The 25,707-nt window shown below is 43.4% G+C and overlaps 2 protein-coding genes and 1 pseudogene across 3 annotated transcripts in view; all 3 read left to right on the forward strand.

Moving 5' to 3' along the window:
- Nucleotides 1–3,673: 3,673 nt before the first annotated feature.
- On the forward strand, nt 3,674–24,082 carry LOC116982979 (UDP-glucuronosyltransferase 2C1-like). Its single transcript, XM_033036512.1, has 2 exons — nt 3,674–4,016; nt 22,447–24,082. The coding sequence occupies exon 2, from the start codon at nt 22,472–22,474 to the stop codon at nt 24,080–24,082; it is 1,611 nt and encodes a 536-aa protein (XP_032892403.1). The 5' UTR covers nt 3,674–4,016; nt 22,447–22,471.
- The window catches only part of LOC116982622 (UDP-glucuronosyltransferase 2C1-like), a 76,170-nt gene continuing 54,343 nt past the window's right edge, over nt 3,881–25,707 (forward strand). The window contains exons 1-2 of one of the 2 annotated variants that reach the window (XM_033035917.1): nt 3,881–4,005; nt 24,027–24,078. The gene's annotated coding sequence lies outside the window, so the exon portion shown is untranslated. Of the gene's footprint in view, nt 4,006–19,197; nt 19,233–24,026; nt 24,079–25,707 lie in introns of those variants that run through there. The other variant, XM_033035919.1, reaches the window with a different exon arrangement.
- LOC116982624 lies at nt 10,499–14,626 on the forward strand (annotated as a pseudogene).

Below are 25,707 nucleotides of genomic sequence, written 5' to 3' on the forward strand. Positions count from 1 at the left end.
AACCTGAACGGAAATCTCTGGAGACTTTGCGCCCCACCCAAGGTTTCCGTGCGGTTCCCAGAGGTTTTTTGTCAGTCTCCCTACCTGCTTCCACTACCTGCAACTTCCGGGAATAAGCTTAAGGACTGAGATTTAGGTAGTAGAATACTGAAAATAGCTTCATTACTGGATGATATCAACAGAATAGGTAGAAATAACTCCTTCTTGTAGTAAATTTGTGTGATTCTGGGAATCTAAAACAGGGATCCATGCTGGGATTTACACGCTAGGGCAGTGTTTCAGTACAGTGATCTTCACTGGTAAGGAGTCACTTTTGGCATTAAATCATCAGCGTGAGACCCACATTAATGACTGAATTAACACATTCTTTATTCCTCCATTTTATTGAACAGCTTGTAGAACGAAAACAGTCTTCCGATATAATAAATTTATAACTTTTATAAAAAGAGTATTATTGCAGTATTATAGGGAAACTTCTCAATGACTGAATTATAATCATATGATTTGGAAATAGACCCTTCGGCATGAGACGTCCATGCCACTGAGATGCTCATATCAGCTAATCCCATTTTCCTGCATTTGTGCCATATCTTTCTCTACCTTTCCTATCCATATATGTCCATATGCTTTTTAAATGCTGCAATTTTTGCCAGCCTCTACTGCCCCCTCTGGCAGTTTGCTCCATATACCACCATCCTCTGTGTGAAAAAGCTGCCACCCAGATCTCTTTAAAACATTAAAGTCGTGCCCTCTAGTGTTATACTCCCATCCTGGGAAAAAGTCTATCTACCCTATTTCTTCACTGCAAAATGGTATATCGTAAGTGATAGTAGTAGAATTGGGCCATTCGGCCCATCAAGTCTATTCCTCCAATCAATCATGGCTGATCTATCTCTCCCTCCGAATCCCATTCTCTTGCCTTCTCTCCATAACCTCTGACACCTGTACTGATCAAGAATCTATCTATCTCTGCCTTAAAAATATCCACTGACTAGGCCTCCACAGACTTCTGTGGCAAAGAATTCCACAGATTCACCATCCTCTGACTAAAAAAATGTCACCTCATCTCCTTCCTAAAAGAACGTCCTTTAATTCTGAGGCTATGACCTCTGGTCCTAGACTCTCCCACCAGTGGAAACATCCTCTCCACATCCACTCTATCCAAGTCTTTCACTATTCTATATGTTTCAATCCCCCCTCATTCTTCTTAACTCCAGCGAGTACAGGCCCAGTGCCGACAAATGCTCATCATAGGTTAACCTACTCATTCCTGGGATCATTCTTGTAAACTTCTCTGGACCCTCTCTAGAGCCACCACATCCTTCCTCAGATATGGTGCCCAAAATTGCTCACAATATTCCAAATGCGGCCTTACCAGCTCCTTATAGAGCCTCAGCATTACATCCCTGTTTTTGTATACAAGCCTTCTTGAAATAAATGCTAGCATTGAGTTTGCTTTCTTTACTATCGATTCGATACTACCCTACAAACGACAGACGTGAGGCAGTCCTTCAAAAAAGTCAATGACCGCAAAGCTCCAGGGCCGGATGGTATTCCAGGGCAGGCTCTCAGTGCGTGCGCTGATCAACTGGCAGAGGTGTTGACCAACATCTTCAAGCTCTCCCTGAGTCAGTCTGCAGTTCCCACTCCCTTCAAAGCATCCATCATTGTTCCTGTTCCAAAGAAACCATTAATCTCCTGTTTAAATGACCACCGTCCTGTCGCACTGACATCAGTCATCATGAAGTGCTTCGAGCGGCTAGTCGAAACTCACATCTGCTTCTCTCTCCCTGACACCTTGGACCCTCTTCAGTTTGCATATAGACCAAACAGGGCCACGGACGATGCCATCGCCATGGCAACTCACACTGCGCTCACCCACCTGGACAAATGGAATACATATGTGAGAAGGCTCTTCATTGACTACAGCTCGGCATTCAACACTATCATTCCCTCAAAGCTCGTCCCCAAGCTCCTTGATCTTTTGAAACTGCTTGAAATACAAAATCAAGGAGCTGTGCAAGAATGAGAAATACATTTTGTATTGAAAATAGGACTGATACAAGGATACATTTCTTCAGCCAAAGGACATTCAGTACCCTGGAGGGTTGTAGGCTCAGTGATTGAGGTAATTCACATCAGACATTAACAGTAGCAATACAGGGCAGAGGCAAGGCTGCTTCACAGCACCAGTTGCCTGGCTCCAATCTTATCTCATGCACTGCCAATGTTGCCATGTCTACCTATAGACCAACCCTTTCCCATCTGTGAGCATATGGGCAGAATAAGTGACAAAAGGGTGTCAGGTAATGATAGAAAATGAGGAATGAAATGTAAACCTGGAGCAAGTGAAAGGGGGGAGGGGCAAAAAGCAGGGAGGGGGCAGAAAGAGGGGGTGGGGACTCATGGGTGGGAGATGTACCTAGGGAGGAGGGGAAACGAGCCGGATGAATGGGGTGGGAGAAAGTGTGTGCAACAGCAGAGGTGCAGAGAAAAGAAATGGGGGGGGGGGGGGTATTACTTGAAATTGGAGAATTCAATGTTCAAACCATTAGGATGAAAAACATTAAATGAATAAATGGTGTTGTTCGTCCAGTTTGCGTGTGGCCTCACTCAACTATTCCCACCACCTACTCCAGCAGTCTGAGGGGCCACAGTCTTAGAATAAATGGGAGGTCATTTAAGACTGAGGTGAGAAAAAACTTTTTCACCGAGAGAGTTGTGAATTTGTGGAATTCCCTGCCACAAAGGGAAGTGGAGGCCAAATCACTGGTTGGATTTAAGAGTTAGATAGAGCTCTAGGAGCTAGTGGAATCAAGGGATATGGGGAGGGCAGGCACGGGTTGGGATCCATAGAAACATAGAAAATAGGTGCAGGAGAAGCCACTTGGCCCTTCGAACCAGCACTTTCATGCACTGCTCAGCATGAAAAGATTAAATCTTTGAACTGCTGTACTTCATGCAGGACACATTTTCATTTAAATAGTAGGTATCCTCATTCTGGTGGATTTTTGTAAGATAGGGTGTTTAGCTTTCTTACTTTCTATATTTATAATTCAGAGCTGGAATGTCAGGGGAACAATGGGAACAAATGAACAAGCATGGAGTGTTATAATCATTGATTGGGGACGATCAGCCATGATCAAAATGAATGGCTAGTGCTGGTTCGAAGGGCCGAATGGCTCCTCCTGCACCTATTTTCTATGGGTCCCAACCCGAAATGTCGTCTGTCCATTTCCTCACAGGTGCTGCCTGACCCGCTGAGCTCCTCCAGCACTGCGTGTTTTGTTGAAACTTCCAGAATCTGCAGCCTCTTGTGTCTCCGTTCCCCGTCCTCATTCCAGTGCACTGACTGACCTCATTCCAGTGCACTGACTGACCTTTCCAGTGCACTGACTGACCTCATTCCAGTGCACTGACTGACCTCATTCCAGTGCACTGACTGACTTCATTCCAGTGCACTGACTGACCTCATTCCAGTGCACTGACTGACTTCATTCCAGTGCACTGACTGACCGCACCACAAACTCTCTGACCCCGACGTGGCCTCATCCACGTCCCTCCTTCCCCCTCATAACGTCGAACCCAGCACGCTTCGGCTCGCCAGCGCGTTTTATCTACGAAATCGACCTCAGTCTCCGGCTCCGCTGAGGGGGAGAACAAGTCTCCACGGGCGGGCACAATCTCCACAGCGGCGGCCATAACGGCTCGGCTCGCGAAGAGGCGGGAAACTGATAAGGACGGCCACTCACGTGACCGCGCGGCGGCGGCGTCGTCAAGGAGTCAGGCGGTGTCTCGGCGGCGTCGTCAAGTAGTCAGGCGGTGTCTCGGCGGCAGTGTGGAGCAAAGATCTTTGGTGAGGAGCGGGGCTTCGCTCACCGCCACAGTTGAATCTGTTGACCGCTGGGTCAGAGAAATTCGCCATCTTCTCGTCATTTGCCGAGGAACTGTCTTGGGACAGGAACTTTAAGCGGACGTCAACAAACTTCCCCATTTCTGACCGTGGTGGGTGGAAGGTAATTGGTGAAACAGATAAGTAGCATGCTTCACAGGTTCTTCACAGGTCATGCAGCACAGAAACAGGTCCTTCTGCCCAGCTTGCCAATTGTGACCTAGATGCCCAATCTAATGTAGTCCCATCTGTCCACGTGTGGCCCATATCCCACTAAACCCTTTCCTATCCATGTACCTGGCCAAGTATCTCTTAAATATTGTTGTGTCTGAGTTAGCTACTTCCTCAGGCAGCTAGTTCTAGTCTACAATTTATCCCATCAGATAAAGCATAACAAGAAGTTTAATTTGACACCTAATTCACTTTCATATCTTCAGTATTAAAAAAGTTATGTCCATTTTCATACTCTGATATTAGTATCTTGTTCACTAGAGGGTGATTTCACGAAAGGTCACTGGAGCGTAGATCCGCACCCACGTGACCGAAAATTTAAACTGGGGGACAAGCGTCACTTCCGGTACATGTTAGTGAATGGGAAAACACGCACTTTCACACCCGTTAAAAACATCGAAAACGGCCAGTTTTTGAGCTGCAATTTACTGAGCCAGTCGGGGTGACTGTGAGGCACAGCTACCTAAATTTACAGTAAAAAAAAAGATAGAAACTAAGGTAAATACAAGAGGGAGCTGAAGGGGCAAAATAAGCGGAAGTTGATAGCGGACATTTGCCGTGGAGATTTAAAGATCCAAAATATCGGGAATTATCGCGTTTGCTCGCTGCATTTCATCAAAAGTGGCATTATTGACTTTTTATCTTTATTCATTTGTTATATGAACAGTATTAAAAGTTAGAAATCCGTCAGTAAAATTGCAAAATCGCCCATGGTTCTCGGGTGGGTTTTAACATGCAAAATGAAAACGCTTCTGAAGCTCCATTTACCACTTAAATAATCGTAAACTTGCATCTCAGTAAAATTGATTTCCAAACACATTGATAGTTTACGATTATTTAAATGGTGAATGGAGCTTCAGAAGCGTGTTCATTTTGCATGTTAAAACCCACCCGAGAACCATGGGCGATTTTGCAATTTTACTGAAGGATTTCTAACTTTTAATACTTTTCATCTAACAAATGAATAAAGATAACAAAGCCAATAATGCCTTACTTTTGATGAAATGCAGCGAGCAAACGCGATAATTCCCGATATTTTGGATCTTTAAATCTCCACGAAAAATGTCCGCTATCAACTTCCGCTTATTTTGCCCCTTCAGCTCCCTCTTGTATTTACCTTAGTTTCTATCTTTTTTTTTTATACTGTAAATTTAGGTAGCTGTGCCTCACGGTCACCCTGACTGGCTCAGTAAATTGCAGCTCAAAACCTGGCCGTTTTCGATGTTTTTAACGGGTGTGAAAGTGCGTGTTTTCCCATTCACTAACATGTACCGGAAGTGACGCTTGTCCCCCAGTTTAAATTTTCGGTCACGTGGGTGCGGATCTACGCTCCAGTGACCTTTCGTGAAATCACCCTATTGCTTTTCCATTGACTTAACTCAAAAGCTGTGATCGAGGACAGTCAAAAGCCCATAACTTTCTTAAAAATTAAGAGAACCGAATTAAATTTTCAGTTATTATAGATTGAAGCATTCTGAAACAAATATGAAACAATCTTACTTAGGTGACCTGAAATTAAAGCATATAATTAGCTAGTTACCTAATTGTAGCTAATTACAAAATTCAATTATGAGATCAAAACATCTATCCATTTCTTAAGAAAAGGTAAACATTTTTAAATAGCCTAAGTGTCCAAATAACATTCACACAAGAATTTACAATATAACATGATTTTTAAATCTCATTGTCATGAATTTATAGGCCAAATGGAAGGAATTTAATGTTTAATTCCCATAAATGAATGGGCATTTAAATCATCTTGTGAGTGGGTTTTTGTGGAACGCGATCGATTGGAAAGTTGCGGTTGCGGTGAATTTGAAACCCATATCGGCAGGAAAAACACTGCCGGTTCGTATGGGGCCAAAATCACATTTTGGCCAATTAAATTTGGATTAAAGTCATTTTCCCCTCTGCTGGCAAATCTCTTAAGATGTGCCCTGGGCACATTGACAGTCATGAAGAAAGCTCATCCATGCTTCAACTTCCTCAGGTTTTTGGAGATTTGGCAGTCTGCCAAATTTTCTATCAAACTTCTACAGGTGTCTATGGTGTAGGGCATATTTGCATCACTGTCTGGTTCGGCAAGTGGCACACAAAACAAAGGAGGTGCAGAAATCGGTTGACACTGCATGGTCCATCTTGCGTGCAGACTTCGCTGCCATTGAAGGGATTTACAGCAGTTGCTGCCTTACAAAGGCAGCTAATATCATCAAAGATCCACATTACCATGGTCATTCTCATATCTCATCGCTATTATCAGGAAGAATGTACAGGAGCCTGAGAACTATGACCTCCAGATTCAAGAACAGCTTGTTCCCAGCAACCATCAGGCTCTTGAACTGCATTGCACAATTCTAACTCGGCAATAAACTACTGTGAACTTGGTATTGGATGTACTTTCCTTTGCACTAGTTACCTAATCTAACTGATAATTTATTCCATGAGTTATATATTTATTTGTTCTGTTATTGTGATAATGCGCCTGAAAAGCTGCAGTAATTAAGATCTGTGTTCTTGGTGCATTTGGTAATTAATCACGCTTGACACTTGATCTACTAGAGGAACTCAGCGGGTCAGGCAGCATCTGTGGAGGGAACTGGATGGTTGATATTTCTGATTGGAATCCTTCATCTGTTTCATGTCCTTTCAGCAGAGGACTAATCGCCTGAAATCAGCATTAGTCACATAGTTATCAAATCTACAGAACTGACGTGGACATTGTTCCAATATGAGCAAACTTTCAAAAACATTAAAAGTCAATAGTGTTGGCAATTAGCCTAGTAGCTATTGGTTTGTGCCTCGCTGGTGAACAAAACATTTACATCTTCAAAACTAAGAGCTTCTTAGGTCCTGGGCAGTATAGGTGGTTCTGCTATAATGCAATAGTTACTTTCCAAAGAAATCTCTCCTTATAGAAAATCATATTATAAAAACAGGTGTGTTAATGGAGAAAAGGTCGTTAAGGCTAGAGGGTTTCAAACTTGATATATAGAAAATCATTTCCTGCAGATTTTCTTTTTAAATAGGTACTAGACCAAGTGCAGACCCGTTGGGTCTGTTTCCCCAACGGTGTTTGCGGCCGGGGGGGGGGGCTGCGGCATCACACTCACATTAACCACCCCCCAAACACACAGGTGGGGGGAGGGGGGGTGAGAAGAGGGGAGGGAGGGGAGAGGAGGAGGAGGAAACGGGACAGATTTGGGAGGGAAAGGAGAGCGGGGTAGGGGGTGAGAGAGGGGGATGGGGAGAGAGATGTGGGGGAGGGGGGGGGATGGGGAGGGAGGGGAACAGGGAGGGAGGGGTGGGGGGAGAGGGGAAAGAGTGGGGAGGGAGGGGGGAAAGAGTGGGGAGGGAGGGGAAAGGGGGAGAAGTGGAAGAGTGGGGAGGGAGGAGGAGAGGGGTAGGGGGAGTGATGGAAGAGGGACAGAGGGGTAGGAGGAAGGGGGCGGGTGGAGAGAGGGAAGGGGGTGGGGTAGAGAGGGAAGGGGGTGGGGGAGAGAGGGATGGGTGGGAGAGGGAGAGGGGTGAGGAGAGGGAAACAGAAACAGAAATTAAGTGCAGTAGGCCATTCGGCCCTTCGAGCCTGCACCACCATTCAATATGATCATGGCTGATCATCCAACTCAGTATCCTGTACCTGCCTTCTCTCCATACTCCCTGTTCCCTTTAGCCACAAGGGCCACATCTAACTCCCTCTTAAATATAGCCAATGAACTGGCCTCAACTACCTTCTGTGGCAGAGAATTCCAGAGATTCACCACTCTCTGTGTGAAAAATGTTTTTCTCATCTCTGTCCTAAAGGATTTCCCCCTTATCTTTAAACTGTGACCCCTTGTTCTGGACTTCCCCCAACATCTGGAACAATCTTCCTGCATCTAGCCTGTCCAACCCCTTAAGAATTTTGTAAGTTTCTATAAGATACCCCCTCAATCTTCTAAAATCTGGTGAGTACAAGCCGAGTCTATCCAGTCTTTCTTCATATGAAAGTCCTGACATCCCACGAATCAGTCTGGTGAACCTTCTCTGTACTCCCTCTATGGCAACAATGTCTTTGAGCATTGGGCATTGTGACATCACACGATGGAACATTCACCAGGTGCTGGGGCTCCTGCAAAGGCATATGTAAATGAATCCATTCCAATTGGACATATGTGAGCATCGGGCATTGTGACATCACACGATGGAACGTTCACCAGGGGCTGGGGCTGGGGCTGCTATGGGTGAGAAGCCAGTTTAAAAAAAAATATTGGTGGGGGAGAAGGATTTGATTAAAAATGTGTACATAAACATGACAAAATGTAATCAGGAGTTTCTATAAGATCCTCCCTCAATCTTATAAAATCTAGCGAGTACAAGCCGAGTCTATCCAGTCTTTCTTCATATGAAAGTCCTGACATCCCAGGAATCAGTCTGGTGAACCTTCTCTGTACTCCCTCTATGGCAACAATGTCTTTGAGCATTGGGCATTGTGACATCACACGATGGAACGTTCACCAGGTGCTGGTGCTCCTGCAAAGGCATATGTAAATGAATCCATTCCGATTGGACATATGTGAACATTGGGCATTGTGACATCACACAATGGAACGTTCACCATGGGCTGGTGCTCCTGCAAAGGCATATGTAAATGGATCCATTCCGATTGGACATCTGTGAGCATCGGGCATTGTGACATCACACGATGGAACGTTCACCAGGTGCTGTGGCTGGGGCTGCTTCTATGGGTGAGAAGCCAGTTTATTTTTGAAATATTGGGGGGGGGGGGGGGGGAGAAGGATTTGATTAAAAACGTGTACTTAAACACGAAGAAATGTAATAAGGAGCGGATACTTAGAAAGAAAAGTGAAATCTCTACCGAAATGGAAAAGATGTCGGCGATTCTGCGTCTGGTTTCGGAGTTGCAGGGAATCAAAGGAAGAAAGGTGGCCGGCAGCCGTCCATGTAAATGGATCCATTCCGATTGGACATCTGCGAGCATTGGGCATTGTGACATCACACGATGGAACGAATCAAAAGGCAGAAAGGCAGCCGGACGGACAGCAGGCGGCAGCCACAGACTTTTATATAATAGATAGATAGATGTATACTTTTGTTACTACAAGAAAAAAATAGTGAGGTTGTATGTTGTGTTGTTTAATAGATTATCATTGCACAGGTGGCAATAGAAGTGATCACGTCAATTTTAATGGCCTCCCGCAGTGAAACTGAGAGTCTCTTAAGGGACTAGTGTCTGATTACTGCGGGTAGGTTACAGGGAAACAGGTTTTTCTTCTAACTCTGATTTTTTTCCCCCCAAATTTTTTTTTCACCTGGTCAATTTCCAAACTAACAGAACTATCTGTATGTGGAAATAGTTGATATCTCTGTGATAATGTGAATCAGTTTGGGATTGTTGATGATCCTGGGAGCACAAGGAGTAAAGTTTGCTGATTCACTGGGCACAATTTCGAAAAGGATTTCAAGGCAGTTGAAAGAGTGCAGAAAAGATTTGTTGGATTAGTGCTAGGTCTTCAACTGTATGGAGAAGGATTAAGTCATTTGATACAGAAAAGGGACTAACAAAGTCGGCACTGGCATTGTGGGCTGAAGAGCCTGTTCTGCTATAATGCAATAGTTACTTTCCAAAGAAATCTCTCCTTATAGAAAATCATTAAATCATTTCTATAATGGCCTAAGTAAAATTAGGCCATTCTACGTTCTGTCAAGTTTAGTCTATGTTCTGAAGTAAAACATTGTTCCCCACTGCTGCAAGGTTCATTAACTAGAGGACTCTGATTTAAGGTGAATAGAAAACTATAAAGGATACAAATGTTGTCATGCAGTGAGTAGTTAGACTCTGGGAAGCCTGAAAGGGTAAAAGGAGCAGGCATAATTGTAACTTCTAAGTAAAAATTCTCAGAGTACATGAAGGAGAGACAGTAAATCTGCAGGGGTCAGATCTAACTGGATTGCTCGTACACAAAGCTGGCCCAGCTGCAATAAACCGAACGGCATCCTGCTGTAGTATGAAGTCTCTAGAATTTCTCTTTGTTTAATGACATTTGACTGATCGTCGGCATTTAATGTCAATCTGGGAGCTAATGTGGTGATATGAAATTTGAGCAGAGGAAATTGCGAGTAGAACTACGGAGAAATATATTAGAATTATTAGTTTATTAGCTGTCTGCATCAAGAGCAAGGCCAGCATTTGTTGTCCATCCCGCATTGTCCTTGAATCTGGTGAACCACCTCTATGATAGGGCAGCCACGGTGGCTCAGCGGTAGAATTCATGCCTTACAGTGCTTGCAGCGCCGGAGACCCGGGTTTGATCCCGACTACGGAGGATGTCTGTACAGAGTTTGTACGTTCTCACCGTGACCGTATGTTTTCTCCAAGATCTTCGGTTTCCTCCCACACTCCAAAGACGTACAGGTATGTAGGTTAATTGGCTTGGTGTATGTGTAAATTGTCCCTAGTCTGTGTAGGATAGTGTTAATGTGCGGGGATCGCTGGTCGGTGCGGACACGGTGAGCTGAAGGGCCTATTTCTGCTCTGTATCTCTAAAAACGAAAGAAAATTAGTTGCAGTCCTTTACGTGTTGGGTAAGGTGTGTGACTCGGAGAGGAACCTCCAGGTGGTGTTTGCATACACTTCCTGCACGTCCTACTTAAATTGCCAATTTATATTGATTCCTTGACTTTTATATTTCCAAACAGGTTTTGTACATCTATTTGATTCAAAATGGGATTTTCTCAATGGAACACCAGCGTTTTTGTCACGTGTGCTCTTGGTATCTTCATAACTCTTTCGTGTTCAGTTACTTATGGGGCTAACATACTGGTCGTCCCATTTGATGGGAGCCATTGGGTCAACATGAGGGTTCTAGTGAAAGAACTGAGACGCCATGAACACAATATTACTGTACTTCATTCATCAACATCCTGGTATATTAAGAAGGAACCAGATTTGTATCAGTCCCTGGTGGTCCAGCTACATGGAAGTAAAGGAGTGATTGAAGATGCTGATGGCATACAAACTTTGATAGAAAACTCATTGGCCATCTCCAATACCAACATCCCACTGTGGACTTTTCTCCAGCTTCAGTTTCAGCTAACGATGTTCTTGCATGAGGGCCATCTTTGGTTGAGGCGTTTCACCATCTCAATTTTTGAGAATAAGGCATTGTTGAAGCAAATTGCAGATGAAAACTTTGACTTGATACTTGCAGATCCGGTTGCTTATGCAGGCCCAATGCTTGCTTATTATTTCAACATCCCATTGGTGTACAATATTCGATGGATGACTGCAGAAGAAGCTCATTTATTTGCAGCCCCATCTCCACCCTCCTATGTCCCAGCCTTAAGATCACAATTAACAGACAAAATGAGTTTTCATCAACTAATTCATAATGTCCTGCAACATATCCTTCAGTTTGGTATTTCCAAGTTTGTGATTAATCCTTTGCACGACGATTTGTGCCAGAAATACCTTGGCAGAGACATTGACATCAAGATGGTTCTCCAAATGTGTGGTTAATTAGAATAGACTTTGTATTTGAGTTTCCGAGACCTACGATGCCAAACTTTGTGTATATCGGAGGTTTCCAATGTCAACCACCTAAACCGCTGGATGAAGAGCTACAAACGTTTGTTGACAGCTCTGGGGAGCATGGTATTGTTGTGATGTCACTGGGTACTATTGTAGACACATTATCATTGGATCGTACCATGAAAATCGCTGAAGCCCTTGCTCAAATACCCCAAAAAGTAATTTGGAAACACAATGGAGACATTCCTCCCAATACTGGAAATAACACCCTCATAGCAAAATGGATTCCTCAGAATGACCTACTAGGCCATGCCAAGTTCGAGCCTTCATTTCTCATGGTGGCACCAATGGACTGTATGAAGCGATCTATCATGGGGTGCCGGTGGTTGGCCTACCATTGTTTTATGACCAGTTTGATAATATGGTCAGACTTGAAACCAGAGGAGCAGCAAAGGTGGTCAATGTTGCATCTCTGCAGTCATCAGATCTAATGTGGGCACTTAATGAAGTCATAAATAACTCCACTTATCGAGAAAACATGCAGAACCTCTCTCTTCTCCACAGGGATCAGCCAGAGACCCCAATGGAAAGAGCCATTTTCTGGATTGAGTACACTGCCCGACACAAAGGTGCAGCACAATTACGCTCTGAATCTTACAAACTTCCATGGTACGTTTATTACTCTGTGGATGTAATAATTTTCCTAGGAACAATAACACTGATTATTGTATTACTCATAGTTTTCACAATGAAGAAACTGTTTGTTCTACTGAAGAGAAAAGAAAAAGTTCAGTAAGACTGGTCAATCTGTGGGAATGGGTGCTGAGGAAGTGTAACAGTAAGCTTCTTGTATTAATGAAAGATCTGAACACATTAAAGATTAAACATTTGGATCCCATTTGACTTGTCTTACAGCTGCAACACCTGGCTTTCTATGAAGTCACCTTCTTTATCTTCAAATAAATATTGAATTCTTTCATAGCCAAGTAGCATCCACTGTCTTTCGCTCTGACTCTCTAGTGCTCTATAGATCACAAGTGCACCACCTGATGGATCCATTCCACACAAAAGTTGTAGATACTGGCATAAACATCACATTTACCCAATGTGGCACCATTTTTAGCCCATCAGCACATCCTGTCCACGCAGAAATAACACAAAGGAAGGGGAATGAGTAAGAGAATGACATGTCACACGGATATTACAATTCTAAAGTGACCATTTTGGATTGACAAAAACCTAACCAGACCAGCTGCATAAATAGTGGGACTACACAGGCATTTGGAGCACGTGTATCCTGCATGAACGGACTTGCCTTCAGCTTCAAAAACTTCCCATCATCTGAGAAGAACAAGTCAGGAGCTGGATTCCACTTGATCCAATGCAAAACAGTCTGCTTGACCATCAACTCAACCACCATCTTAAACACACATTCCCTTCACCACTCGTGAATTGAGATTTTGGTATATACCATCTGCATGAACACTGAATTACATCGCCAAGGTTCGTCAACAACATCTTCCACACTGCTGCCAATTAGAAGGCCATGCACAGAGGCAGATGCAAATACCACCAACTTAGAACTTTAGAATTCTGGTCACCCGTTGCAAAGTGCTTTCCCCACTGATATTGAAAACACTCTCAACCACATTTCCCAATAGATGTAACGTCGCCAGCATCCTCTTTAACAGTAAATGTATATTTTAACCAATGATTCCATCCCATTTGTTGTAAAGTCCCATAAGGATGTGTCTCAGTCATGCTATTCTCCCTATACATTCATGATTGTGTGGTTAAATTTGCACCAACTCCAAATACAAGTTTACAGATGCCACCACTGTGGTGGGTCAGATCTGGAACAATTATGGCACAGGACGGAGATAGAGAGCTTAGTGACATGCTGTCAGACTGCATCCTCTTCACTCAATGTCAGCAAGAGGAAGGAACTAGCATTAGATTTCAAGAAGCATGGTGGGATCCATGGCCCAATCAACAACAATGGTGCCAAAGTGGAAATGGGTAGAGTTTCCAGATCCTAGGACAAATAATACCAACGATCTATCCTGAGCCAAACACATTGAAGCTACGCACAAAAAAACACACCAGCACCTCGTCTTCCTCAGGAGACTAAGGAAATACATGTCTCCAAAGACTTACAAACATCTACAGATGCACTGTAGAGGGCATACTGTTAAGTTGCTTCATGTTGGCTTGGGAACAGCTCTGCCCTAGACCGCAAGAAATTACAGATGTGTGGAGGTAGCGCAGTCCAACAAAGACCAGACTCCTCACCATTGACTACATCTACACCTCACACTGATTCAGGAATGTAGCTAACCAAATCAAAGACGTGTCCAAGCCCAGTAATTCCTCCTTCTCCCTGTTCCTGTCCAGCAGACGTACAGAAGCTTGAAAATACACACAACCAATAGACAGTAGGTGCAGGAGTCGGCCCTTCGAGCCAGCACCGCCATTCAATGTGATAATGGCTGATCATCCCCAATCAGTACCCCATTCCTGCCTTCTCCCCATATCCCCTGACTCCGCTATCTTTAAGAGCCCTATCTAGCTCTCTCAGACTCAGAAAAAGCTATTTCCCAATGTTATCAGACTTCTAAAAGGGTTCTTCCATAATTTACGGTGTAGTCCCGATATTCCAAACTACCACGTTGCAGACATTGAACTTTTTCTCTGAAACTATTACACCACAATGCTGAGAAACTATATTCTGCACTTAACAACATCATACATATTAAGAAAACATGCAGAAACCCTCTTCTCCATAAGAATCAGCCAGTCCCCAATAGGACTATTTTCTGGATTGAGTACACTGTCTGATACAGCGTCATGTTTTGTATTTGCGTTTGACTTGATTATACTCATGCATAGTATTACCTGATTTGATACGATAGCATGCAAACCAAAGCTTGTTACTGTGCTTTGTAGTTCACATTAATAAACAAATCTAATGAGAAGGTATGTCATCAAAACCAGTTTGTTGATTAATCAAAGGTTATTGAAGTCTAGCAAGAAATAATCGCAATTGGATGTAATCATTTCTAATTGAATCCTCTGAAGTTAAAGGGGCAGTGGCAGTGCAGATATGAAGTGGCAACTGACCAGCGACTCAACCAAAAACACTGGGACTGTTATTTGATGCAATGGCTCCCTCTCCTGGACCAAGCTCACAACTCACCAGTGGAAGGGCTTTTCTCTTGTAAATGATTGCATGATTCACACATTTCAGAGGTCATTGGCTATTAAAGATGTGTGCTTGTTCATTAATCAGCAAATACAAAATCCATGACTTGATATTTTTTAAATTATTACCCCATACCCTGTGAATGGGTTGATAGACAGTATCGAGTGCGCTTTAATCTGTGTGTAACCTGTGCCTTTGGAATAATTGATGGGAAAGTGCAGAGTGAGCTTCATTCTGTCTCACCTAATACAAAAAGAGGTGGATTAGCAAGTTGTGGGAAATACATAACGTCCGCAGAAGGATAAAAATAGCTTGAGAGGTGAGAGATTGGCAGTCGGAATATGATGTGTGAAAAATGTGCCCAGATCCCCTTTAAACCTCTTTCCTCTCACCTTAAACATGTTCCTTCTAATTTTAGACACTCATACCGTGGGAAGTACACTGGCTGTCTACCCTATCTGTGCTTTGCATACGTTCATATATCAGATCATCCATCAGCCTCTTACGTTAGGGGAAACAAGCCCAGCCGATCGGTTCCTGCCCCATTATTCAAGCCCTTCATGTCAAGCAACATCCTGGTGAGATCCATATGAACGCTTATTGGTTGGCAAGGACATGTTGGGCTGAAGGGCCTGTTTCCATGCTGTTTGACTGGAATGTATAGCTCTGAAATCAGTCATGTTTCATTATCACACGGCCATTTCCAGTCTGACTGCATCCGGACCCAGCGCAATACCCTCCCTCCATACACCTCGTCGCATTCTAGACCACGTCATCTATACAAATTAGCACATGAACATTTAGTCATAGAGCTGACTGCCTAGAGATGCTCAGAGCCACCACTGTTTCACAGGTCTTTAATGATGTACACTGTTTTAAAACATATCTATAACATATAATAATCAATCCGCTAGCTCCCTCTGCAGCATTAATGTATGAGCTTTAATGGTTGGTCACGTTAAATATAAAAATTGTCGTCATTGTCACTTTACTCAATCGTACAAGGCAAAGAAGCCGTTGATATTTCGGCTGGTGTTTTATTGCTGTAGTTTGGATGACTGAAAATTTCAGAAGTCAATACCCTGACCAATGAGGGCAATTGTGCTAAATACTTTTACCACCTAATTTATCTCTGTCACCACCTTCATGGTACCGAGAAGTGATCTCACTAACATGATGTTAACTGGTCGAGTCTAAAGCCAGAGGTCAGAAACTGAAAATAAAGCTGAATGCAAGGAGAGATTTCTTCAGCGAAAGGAAATTTTGTATTCTGGAGGGCTGTGGAGGCTCAGTGGTTGAGTTCATTCATATCAGACATCAACTACAGACCTATTTCAAAACTCCCTTTCCTTTCAAAAGCCCTTGAAAAGGTAATTTTAAGTCTACTTATGCCTTAACTTCACCAAAATGCAATCTTGGAAACTTTCCAATCAGGTTTCAGGGCCCACCACAGCACAGAGTCTGCCTTGTTGAAGGTACATGACCTACTGCTCACCGTTGACTCCGGAGACTGTGCACTCCTGCTCCTTCTCGACCTCAGCGACCACACCATCCTAATTGACCGACTCCGGTACGGGGTTGGTATTGATGGCACTGCCCTGAGCTGGTTCATCTCCTACCTCAAAGGTAAGAGTTTCTCTACTAACGTAGGCAACTCTTTCTCCTCCCCACCTCTGCTGCGGGATTCCATCCTTGGCCCCATTCTTTTCTCCTTGTATATGCTCCAATTAGGCCAAGTCATTCAAAGGCATGCATTTCCTTCCATTGCTATGCAGACGATACACAACTCTATCTCCCCCTGAAGCCCAAAAAACGATCAAATCTACTTAACCTTATCCATTGCCTCTAGGATATAAAGTGTTGGATGGCCCAGAACTTCCTCCAACTAAACGAGAATAAGTCTGAGGTCATCCTTCTCGGCCCCTCGGACTCAATCAAAATGATAGCAGGCAGCCTTGGAAGCCTTTCCCCATTACTCAAATCTCACGTCAAAAACCTTGGCGTGATATTTGACTCAGCATTGAAATTTGACAAACAAGTCAATGCCGTGGTAAAAGCTAGCTTCTTCCAGCTTCGGACGATAGCTAAAATAAAACAATTCCTCCAGTTTGATGACCTCGAAAAGATCATCCACACATTTATCTTCTCCGACACGCTCCGACACGCTGAGCTCCACCAGCATTGCGTGTTTTGCTTAAGCCTTCAGTATCTGCAGCCTCTTGTGTCTCCGTTCTCCTTCGTAGTTCCAGCGTAATGACTGACCACACAACAAACACTTTGACCCTGACAAAGCCTTGTCCTCTCATCCACGTCCCCCCTTCTCCTCGCAACTTCGGCTCGCCAGCATGTTTTATCTCCTAACCCGACCTCAGTCTCCGGCTCCGCTGGGGAAGAGGGTGTGAACAAGTCCCCATGGGCGGGTACAATCTCCACAGCGTGGGAGCACCGGTGGCCATGACGGCTCGGCTCGCGGATAGGCGGGAAACACTAAGGACGGCTTCTCATGTGTCCGCGCGGTGGCGTCAAGGACTCGGGTGGTGTCTCGCCGGCGCGGCATTGAGGAGTGGGTGGCGCTCACCGCCACACCTGGTATTCACTGGCTCAGAGCAATTCGCTGTCTTCTCTTCATTTGCCGAGTAACTGTCTTTGGACAAACTTCAAGCGATCGTCAATAAACTGCCCCATTTCTGACCTTGTGGAACACGGAAGGTAATTGTTGAAGTAGATGAGGGCAGTTGGGCTTAAGTGGATGCTATAAGGTTTTTCACATGGCATGCAGCACAGAAACAGGTCCTTCAGCCCACCTAGATGCCCCATCTACACTAGTCCTATCTGCTCATGTTTGGCCCATATCCCTCTAAACCTTTTCTATTCATGTGTCCATCATAGGTACTGACTTCCCCACAATAGGCAGCTAATATCATCAATGATCCACACCGCCTTGGCCATTCTCCTATCTCACAGCTACTATCGGAGAGCTTGAGAACTGTGACCTCCAAGTTCAAGAGCAGCTTCTTCCCAGCAACCATCAGGGACTTGAACCACACAATCCCACGTCAGCAATAAACTGATGTGATATTTAATGCACTATGTACTTTCCTTTGCACTAGTTACCTAATATAACCGATACTTTAATGCATTATTGTTTATGTTAATTTATATGTTTATTGTTGCATAATTTGCCTGAAAAGCTGCAGCAAGTAAGATCTGTTCTGTTATTGGTGCTTATGGCAATTAATCACTCTTGACACTCAATCTACTTGATGAACTTAGCGGGACAGGCAGCATCTGTGGAGGGAAATAGACGATTGATATTTCTGATTGCAATCCATCAACAGTTTCATGTCCGGAGAGCAAAGGACTAATCGCATTAAATCAGCTTTAGTCGCATTGTTATCAAATCTATCAATATGCACTGATGCGGACATTGTTCCTTTATGAACAAACTTTCAAAAACATAAAAAATCAATTGTGTTGACATTAATTCCAGTAGCTATTGGTTTATGCCTTGCTAGTGAGTAAAACAATTAGTTTATATTCTAATAACTTCAAGGGTTCTGGACCGTATAGGTAGTTCTACTATAATGCAATTGTTGCTCTCCGAAGAAATCTCTCGTTATAGAAAATCATATTGTAAAAACAGTTGTGTTAATGGGGAAAAGGAAGATAAGAGCTGGAGAATTATGTTTACTATTGTTACTACAAGGTAAAAAATACTTTAGGTTGTACGTTTTGTGAGACGACCATTACACAGGTGTCAATAAAAGTGATCACGTCAATTTTAATGGTCTCCCTCAGTGAAACTGATGCACTAATTTCTTAAGAGTATAGGATCTGATTACAGCAGAGAGGTTACATGGAAACAGGTTTTTCAGTACCAATCTTTTTTCCCCATAACATTTTTTTTCTGCAGGTCAAACGATCGGAACTGGCTTCATGTGGAAATAATTTATATCCAAGTGATCAGTACGTGAATTCATTTGGGATTGTGGAGATTTCTGAGCGCATTATTAAGATCCTGGAAGCACTAGGAGTAAAGTTTGGTGAATCGCCAGGCATGAGCTTGAGAATGATTTGAAGACCAGTGAAAGAGTTCAGAAAAGATTTGTTGGATTAGTGCCAGTCTTCAACTGTATGGGCAGACCAGATTTTTGAGGATTGTTTCTCTCAGAATGGAGTAGGATTAGTCATTTGATACCGGTGTTTAAAAGGGACTAACAAAGTTGGCACAGGCAAAGTTGGGTTAAAGAACCTGTTTCTATGCTGTACTATTCTATGTTCTAAGACATTGTTCCCACTCCTGCAAGGATCAGGAACCAGAGGACTCTGATTTGAGGTGGATGGCAAACAAACTCTAGGATACGAATACATTTTTTCCGGTGAGTAGTTATGTTCTAGGAAGCATGGAGCAGACTTTATTCTAACTTTTAAGTTAAAATTCGCAGAGTACATGAAGGAGACAGTAAAACTGCAGGGGACATGTATAACTGGATTGTTCTTGCACAAAGCTGGTCCAGCCGCGATTAGCCTGAACGGCGCCCTACTGTTGAATGAAGTTTCTAGAATGATCATTGTTAATGGCATTTGACTGATCATCAGCATTTAATGTCACTCTGGGAGCTAATGTGGTGATAGGAAATTTGGGCAGAAGAAATCGCAACTAGGACTAGGCAAAAATATATTTCAACTGCCAGTTTATTTTTTTTAATAGAAGTCTGTATCAGAGTCAAGACCAGCATTTGTTGTCCAACCCCATTGTTCTTGAAGCTGGTGATCCACTTCCATGAACTGCTGCAGTCCTTCAGGCGTTAGGCAAGGTGTGTCACTTGGAAGGGAACCTCCGGGTGACCCTATATCGTCGGTCCCTTGCGAGGGGTGACATAGGGACTGATAATGTAGAGTCGCTGTGGATAGAATTGAGGAATTGTAAAGGTAAGAAGACACTAATGTGAGTTATCTACTGGCCCCCAAACAGTAGCCTGGATATAGGGTGCAAGTTGCAGCAGGAGTTAAAATTGGCATGTAACAAAGGTAATGCCACTGTGGTTATGGGAGATTTTAATATGCAGGTAGACTGGGAAAATCAAGTTGGTTCTGGACCACAAGAAAGGGAGTTTGTTGAGTGCCTCCGAGATGGATTCTGAGAGCAGCTTGTACTGGAGCCTACCAGAGAGAAGGTAATTCTGGATTTAGTGTTGTCTAATGAACCAGATTTAATAAGGGAACTCAAAGTAAAGGAACCGCTAGGAGGCAGTGACCATAATATGATAAGTTTTCATCTGAAATTGGAGAGGGAGAAGGTTAAATCAGAAGTGTCAGTGTTGCAGTTGAACAAAGGGGACTATGAAGGCATGAGAGAGGAGCTGGCCAAGGTCGACTGGAAAAGGATCCTAGCAGGAATGACTGGAACAGCAATGGCAGGAATTTCTGGGCAAAATCCAGAAGATGCATGATCATTTCATTCCAAAGAGGAAGAAAGATTCTAAGGGGAGTAAGAGGCAACCGTGGCTGACAAGGGAAGTTAGGGATAGAATAAAACTAAAAGAAAAGCTGTATAACATAGCAAAGAGTAGCGGGAAGCCAGAGGATTGGGAAACTTTCAAAGGACACAGAAGGTAACAAAAAGGGCAATACGGGGTGAAAAGATGAAGTACGAGGGTAAGCTGGCCAAGAATTTAAAGAAGGATAGTAAAAACCTCTTTAGGTATGTTATGAGAAAAAGATTAGTAAAGACAAAAGTGGGTACCTTGAAGGCAGAAACAGGTGAATTTATTATAGGGAACAAGGAAATGGCAGAAGAGTTGAACAGGTACTTTGGTTCAGTCTTCATTGAGGGAGACACAAACAATCTCCCAGATGTACTAGAGGACAGAGGATCTAGGGAGACAGAGGAACTGTAAGAAATTTGCATTAGGCGAGAAATAGTATTGGGTAGACTGATGGGACTGAAGGCTGATAAATTCCCAGGGCCTTATGGTCTGCATCCCAGGGTATTCAAGGAGGTGGCTCTAGAAATCGTGGACGCATTGGTGATCATTTTCCAATGTTCTATAGATTCAGGATCAGTTCCTGTGGATTGGAGAGTAGCTAATGTTATCCCACTTTTCAAGAAAGGAGCGAGAGTGAAAACGGGGAATTATAGACCAGTTAGCCTGACATCGGTGGTGGGGAAGATGCTGGAGTCAATTATTAAAGAAGTAATAATGGCGCATTTGGATAGCAGTAAAAGGATTGATCCAAGTCAGCATGGATTTATGAAGGGGAAATCCTGCTAGACTATTCTTCTGGAATTTTTTGAAGATGTGACAAGTAAAATGGATGAAGGAGAGCCAGTGGATGTAGTGTACCTGGACTTTCAGAAAGCCTTTGATAAGGTCCCACACAGGAGATTAGTGGGAAAAATTAGAGCACATGGTATTGGGGGTAGGGTACTAGCATGGATAGAGAGTTGGTTGGCAGACAGGAAACAAAGAGTAGGAATAAACGGGTCCCTGTCAGAATGGCAGACAGTGGCGAGTGGAGTGCCGCAAGGCTTGGTGCTGGGTCCGCAACTATTTACAATATATATTAATGATTTAGATGATGGAATTAAAAGTAACACTCGCAAATTTGCAGATGACACAAAGCTGGGTGGCAATGTGAACTGCGAAGAGGATGCTAGGAGGTTGCAGGGTGACAGGTTGAGTGAGTGGGCAGATGCATGGCAGATGCAGTATAATGTAGATAAATGTGAGGTTATCCACTTTGGCGGCAAGCACAAGGAGGCAGATTATTATCTCAATGGTGTCAGATTAGGAAAAAGGGAAGTGCAACGAGACCTGGGTGCCCTTGTACACCAGTCACTGAATGTAAACATGCAGGTACAGCAGGCAATGAAGAAAGCTATTGGCATGTTGGCCTTCATAACGAGAGGATTTGAGTATAGGAGTAAAGAGGTTCTTCTGCAGTTGTACAGGGCCCTGGTGAGACCATGTTTGGAGTATTGTGTGCAGTTTTGGACTCCTAATTTGAGGAAGGAAATTCTTGCTATTGAGGCAGCGCAGCTTAGTTTCACGAGGTTCATCCCCAGGATGGTGGGACTGTCATATGAGGAAAGATTGGAAAGACTGGGCTTGTATTCACTGGAATTTAGAAAGATGAGAGGGGATCTTATAGAACCGTATAAGATTATAAAAGGACTGGACAAGCTAGATGCAGGAAAAAATGTTCCCAATGTTGGGGGAATCCAGAACCAGGGGCCAAAGTCTAAGAATGAAGAGGAGACCATTTAAAACTGAGATGAGAAAAAAAAGTTTTCACCCCGAGAGTTGTGAATTTGTGGAATTCTCTGCCAATTCACTGGATGAATTTAAAAGAGAGTTAGATAGACCTCCAGGGGCTAACGGAATCAAGGAATATGGGGAGAAGGCAGGCACGGGTTACTCATTGTGGATGATCAGCCAGGATCACAATGAATGGCATGCAGGCTCGAAGGGCCAAATGGCCTCCTCCTGCACCTAGTTTCTATGTTTGCATACACTTGCTGCACTTGACCTTCTGATTAAATTGCCAATTTATATTGTTTCCTAATCATTTTATGTAATTTCCAAACAGGATTTATACATCTATTTGATTCAAAATGGAATTTTATCGATGGAACACCAGCTTATTAGTCACATGTGCTCTTGGTATCATCGTAACTCTTTCGTGTTCAGTTACTTATGGAGCTAACATACTGGTCGTCCCATTTGAAGGGAGTCACTGGGTCAACATGAGGGTTCTAGTGAAAGAACTGAGACGCCACGGAAACAACATTACCGTACTTCATTCATCAACATCCTGGTATATCAAGAAGGAACCAGATTTGTATCAGTCCCTGGTAGTCCAGGTACATGGAAGTAAAGGGTTGATGGAAGAGGCAGATGGCATACAAACTTTGGTACAAAACTCATTAGCCATCTCCAACCCTAACATCCCACTGTGGACCTTTCTCCGGCTTCATTTTCAGTTAACAGTATTCATGCATGAAGCCCATCTTTGGTTGAGGCGTTTAACTTGCTCAATTTTTGAGAACAAGGCATTGTTGAAACAAATCGCAGATGCAAACTTTGACTTGATACTTGCAGATCCAGTTCTTTATGCAGGCCCAATGCTTGCTTATTATTTCAACATCCCATTGGTGTACAATGTCCGATGGATGACGGCTGAAGGTGCTCATTTCTTTGCTGCCCCATCTCCACCCTCCTATGTCCCAGCTCTAAAATCACAATTAACAGATAAAATGAGTTTTTATCAACGAGTTCAAAATGTGCTACAACATTTCCTTCAGCTTGGTGTTTTTGAGTTTGTAATTAATCCATTGTATGGCGATTTGTGCCAGCAATACCTCGGCAGAGATACTAACATCAATATGGTTCTGCGAAAGGCAGATGTGTGGTTAATTAGAATAGATTTTGTACTTGAATTTCCGCGACCTACGATGCCAAACTTTGTGTACATCGGAGGTTTCCAATGTCAACCACCGAAACCACTGGATGAAGAGCTACAAATGTTTGTTGACAGCTCTGGGGAGCATGGTATTGTTGTGATGTCACTGGGTACTCTTATAGACACTTTATCATTGGATCTTACTATGAAAATCGCTGAAGCCCTTGCCCAAATACCGCAAAATGTCATTTGGAGACACAATGGAGACATCCCTCCCAATACTGGAAATAACACCTTAATAGCAAAATGGATTCCTCAGAATGACCTACTGGGCCATGCCAAGACTCGAGCCTTCATTTCCCATGGTGGCACCAATGGACTGTATGAAGCGATCTATCATGGGGTGCCGGTGGTTGGCCTACCATTGTTTTATGACCAGTTTGATAATATGGTCAAACTTGAAACTAGAGGAGCAGCAAAGGTGGTCAATGTTGCATCTCTGCAGTCATCAGATCTAGTGTGGGCACTTAATGAAGTCATAAATAACTCCACTTATCGAGAAAACATGCAGAAACTCTCTCTTCTCCACAGGGATCAGCCAGAGTCCCCAATGGACAGAGCCATTTTCTGGATTGAGTACACTGCCCGACACAAAGGTGCAGCACAATTACGCTCTGAATCTTACAAATTTCCATGGTACGTTTATTACTCTGTGGATGTAATCATGTTCCTAGGATCAATAACACTAATTATTGTATTACTCATAGTTTTCACAATGAAGAAACTATTTGTTCTACTGAAGAGAAAAGAAAAAGTTCAGTAAGGATAGTCAACCTGTGCGAATGGGTGCAGGGGAAGTGCAACAGTAACCTTCTTGTATTAATGAAAGATCTGAACACATTTCTGAACATTTGAATCCCAGTTGATTTGTCCCTGGAGCTGCTCCTACAGCTGGAACACCTGGCTTTCTCTTAATTCACCTTCTTTCTTCATCTTCAAATAAGCATTGAATTATATCACAGCCAAGTAACACCCACGGCCTTTCGCTCCGACTATCTACAGATCACATGCATTACTTGATGGATCCATTCCATGTATAAGTAGAAGATACTGTCATGGACATCACAATAAACCAATGTGGCTCCATTTAAAAACCCATCAGCACTTCTTGTCCACACAAAAAGAACACAATGGAAGGGCAAATGAGCTAGAGGATAACATATTACACTGATATTACAATTCTAAGGTGACCACTTTGGTTTGTCAGAAACCTAACCAGAACATAAACCAGCCACATAAACAGTAGGACTACATAGGCAGGTTGGAGACTGTGTATACTGCAGGAGCGGATGCACCATGATAAACACATGTTTCCTTCACCTTCCATGAACTGAGATTTGGGTATGTACCATTTGCATGATCCACTGAATCACATCACTGAGGATCGTCATTAACATCTTCCACATTGCTACCAATTAGAAAGCCATGCACGGTGGAAGATGCAAATACCATCAACATGGAACTTTGGCCACCCGTCGCAAGGTGCTTCCCCACTAATATTTAAAACACCCTCTCAGCCTCATTTCCCAACAGGAGTAACGTTGCCAGCACCCTTTCCAACAGTAATGAAGTATTACAACGAATGATTCCATGCTCTTCATTGGAATGTCCCACAAGGATGTGTTCTCAGACATGCTTTGAATCGAATTGTTTATTGTCACATGTGACGTTGCAGTGAAATTCTTTGCTTGCAATAGTCATCATATAAAGGGCGCTGACAAAGTTACAAAGTATCACGCACCATGTCCACCCTTGTTCTCCCCCACCCACTCCCTCACAGCAGTCCTCCCACGCCAGCCCCTTCTTTGTTTCCTCCTCCCAGCTGTTCCCCCTCACCGGGTCTTCCTTTTGTTCTCTTCCCCACCCTCCTCCCGGCGGTTCCCCCACGCCAGATCCACTATACCCAGCGATATGTCCTCAGACTCCCACGTGGCCTGTCGTCAACCGCTGACTACATTTCCACTTCTTGCTGATAATGCAGCCAAGATAATCAAAGACCTGTCCAAGCCCAGTCAGTCCTCCTTCTCCCTGTTCCTGTCCGGCATAAGGTACAGAAGCTTAAATGCGCACCACCAGACTCAGGAACAGCTTCTTCCAGAATGTTACCAGACTTCTGAAAGTGTCCCCTAAGTTAATAATAATAATAATAATACACTTTATTATCATTGTAAATCCATTCAACGAAATCGGCGAAATACAACAAAGTCCTGATTTTCAAACTACCACGTTGTGGACAATGGACTTTCTCTTTGAAACTGTTACACTGCAATGCTGAGAAACTATTCTGCACTCTGGTATTTTTCTCTTTGCTTCATCTTTTGTATTTGCATTTGGCTTGATTGTACTCATGTATATCATTATCTAATTTGAATCGATAACATGCAAACA

This window comes from Amblyraja radiata, chromosome 17, assembly GCF_010909765.2.
Source record: "Amblyraja radiata isolate CabotCenter1 chromosome 17, sAmbRad1.1.pri, whole genome shotgun sequence".
Classification (NCBI taxonomy): domain Eukaryota; kingdom Metazoa; phylum Chordata; class Chondrichthyes; order Rajiformes; family Rajidae; genus Amblyraja; species Amblyraja radiata.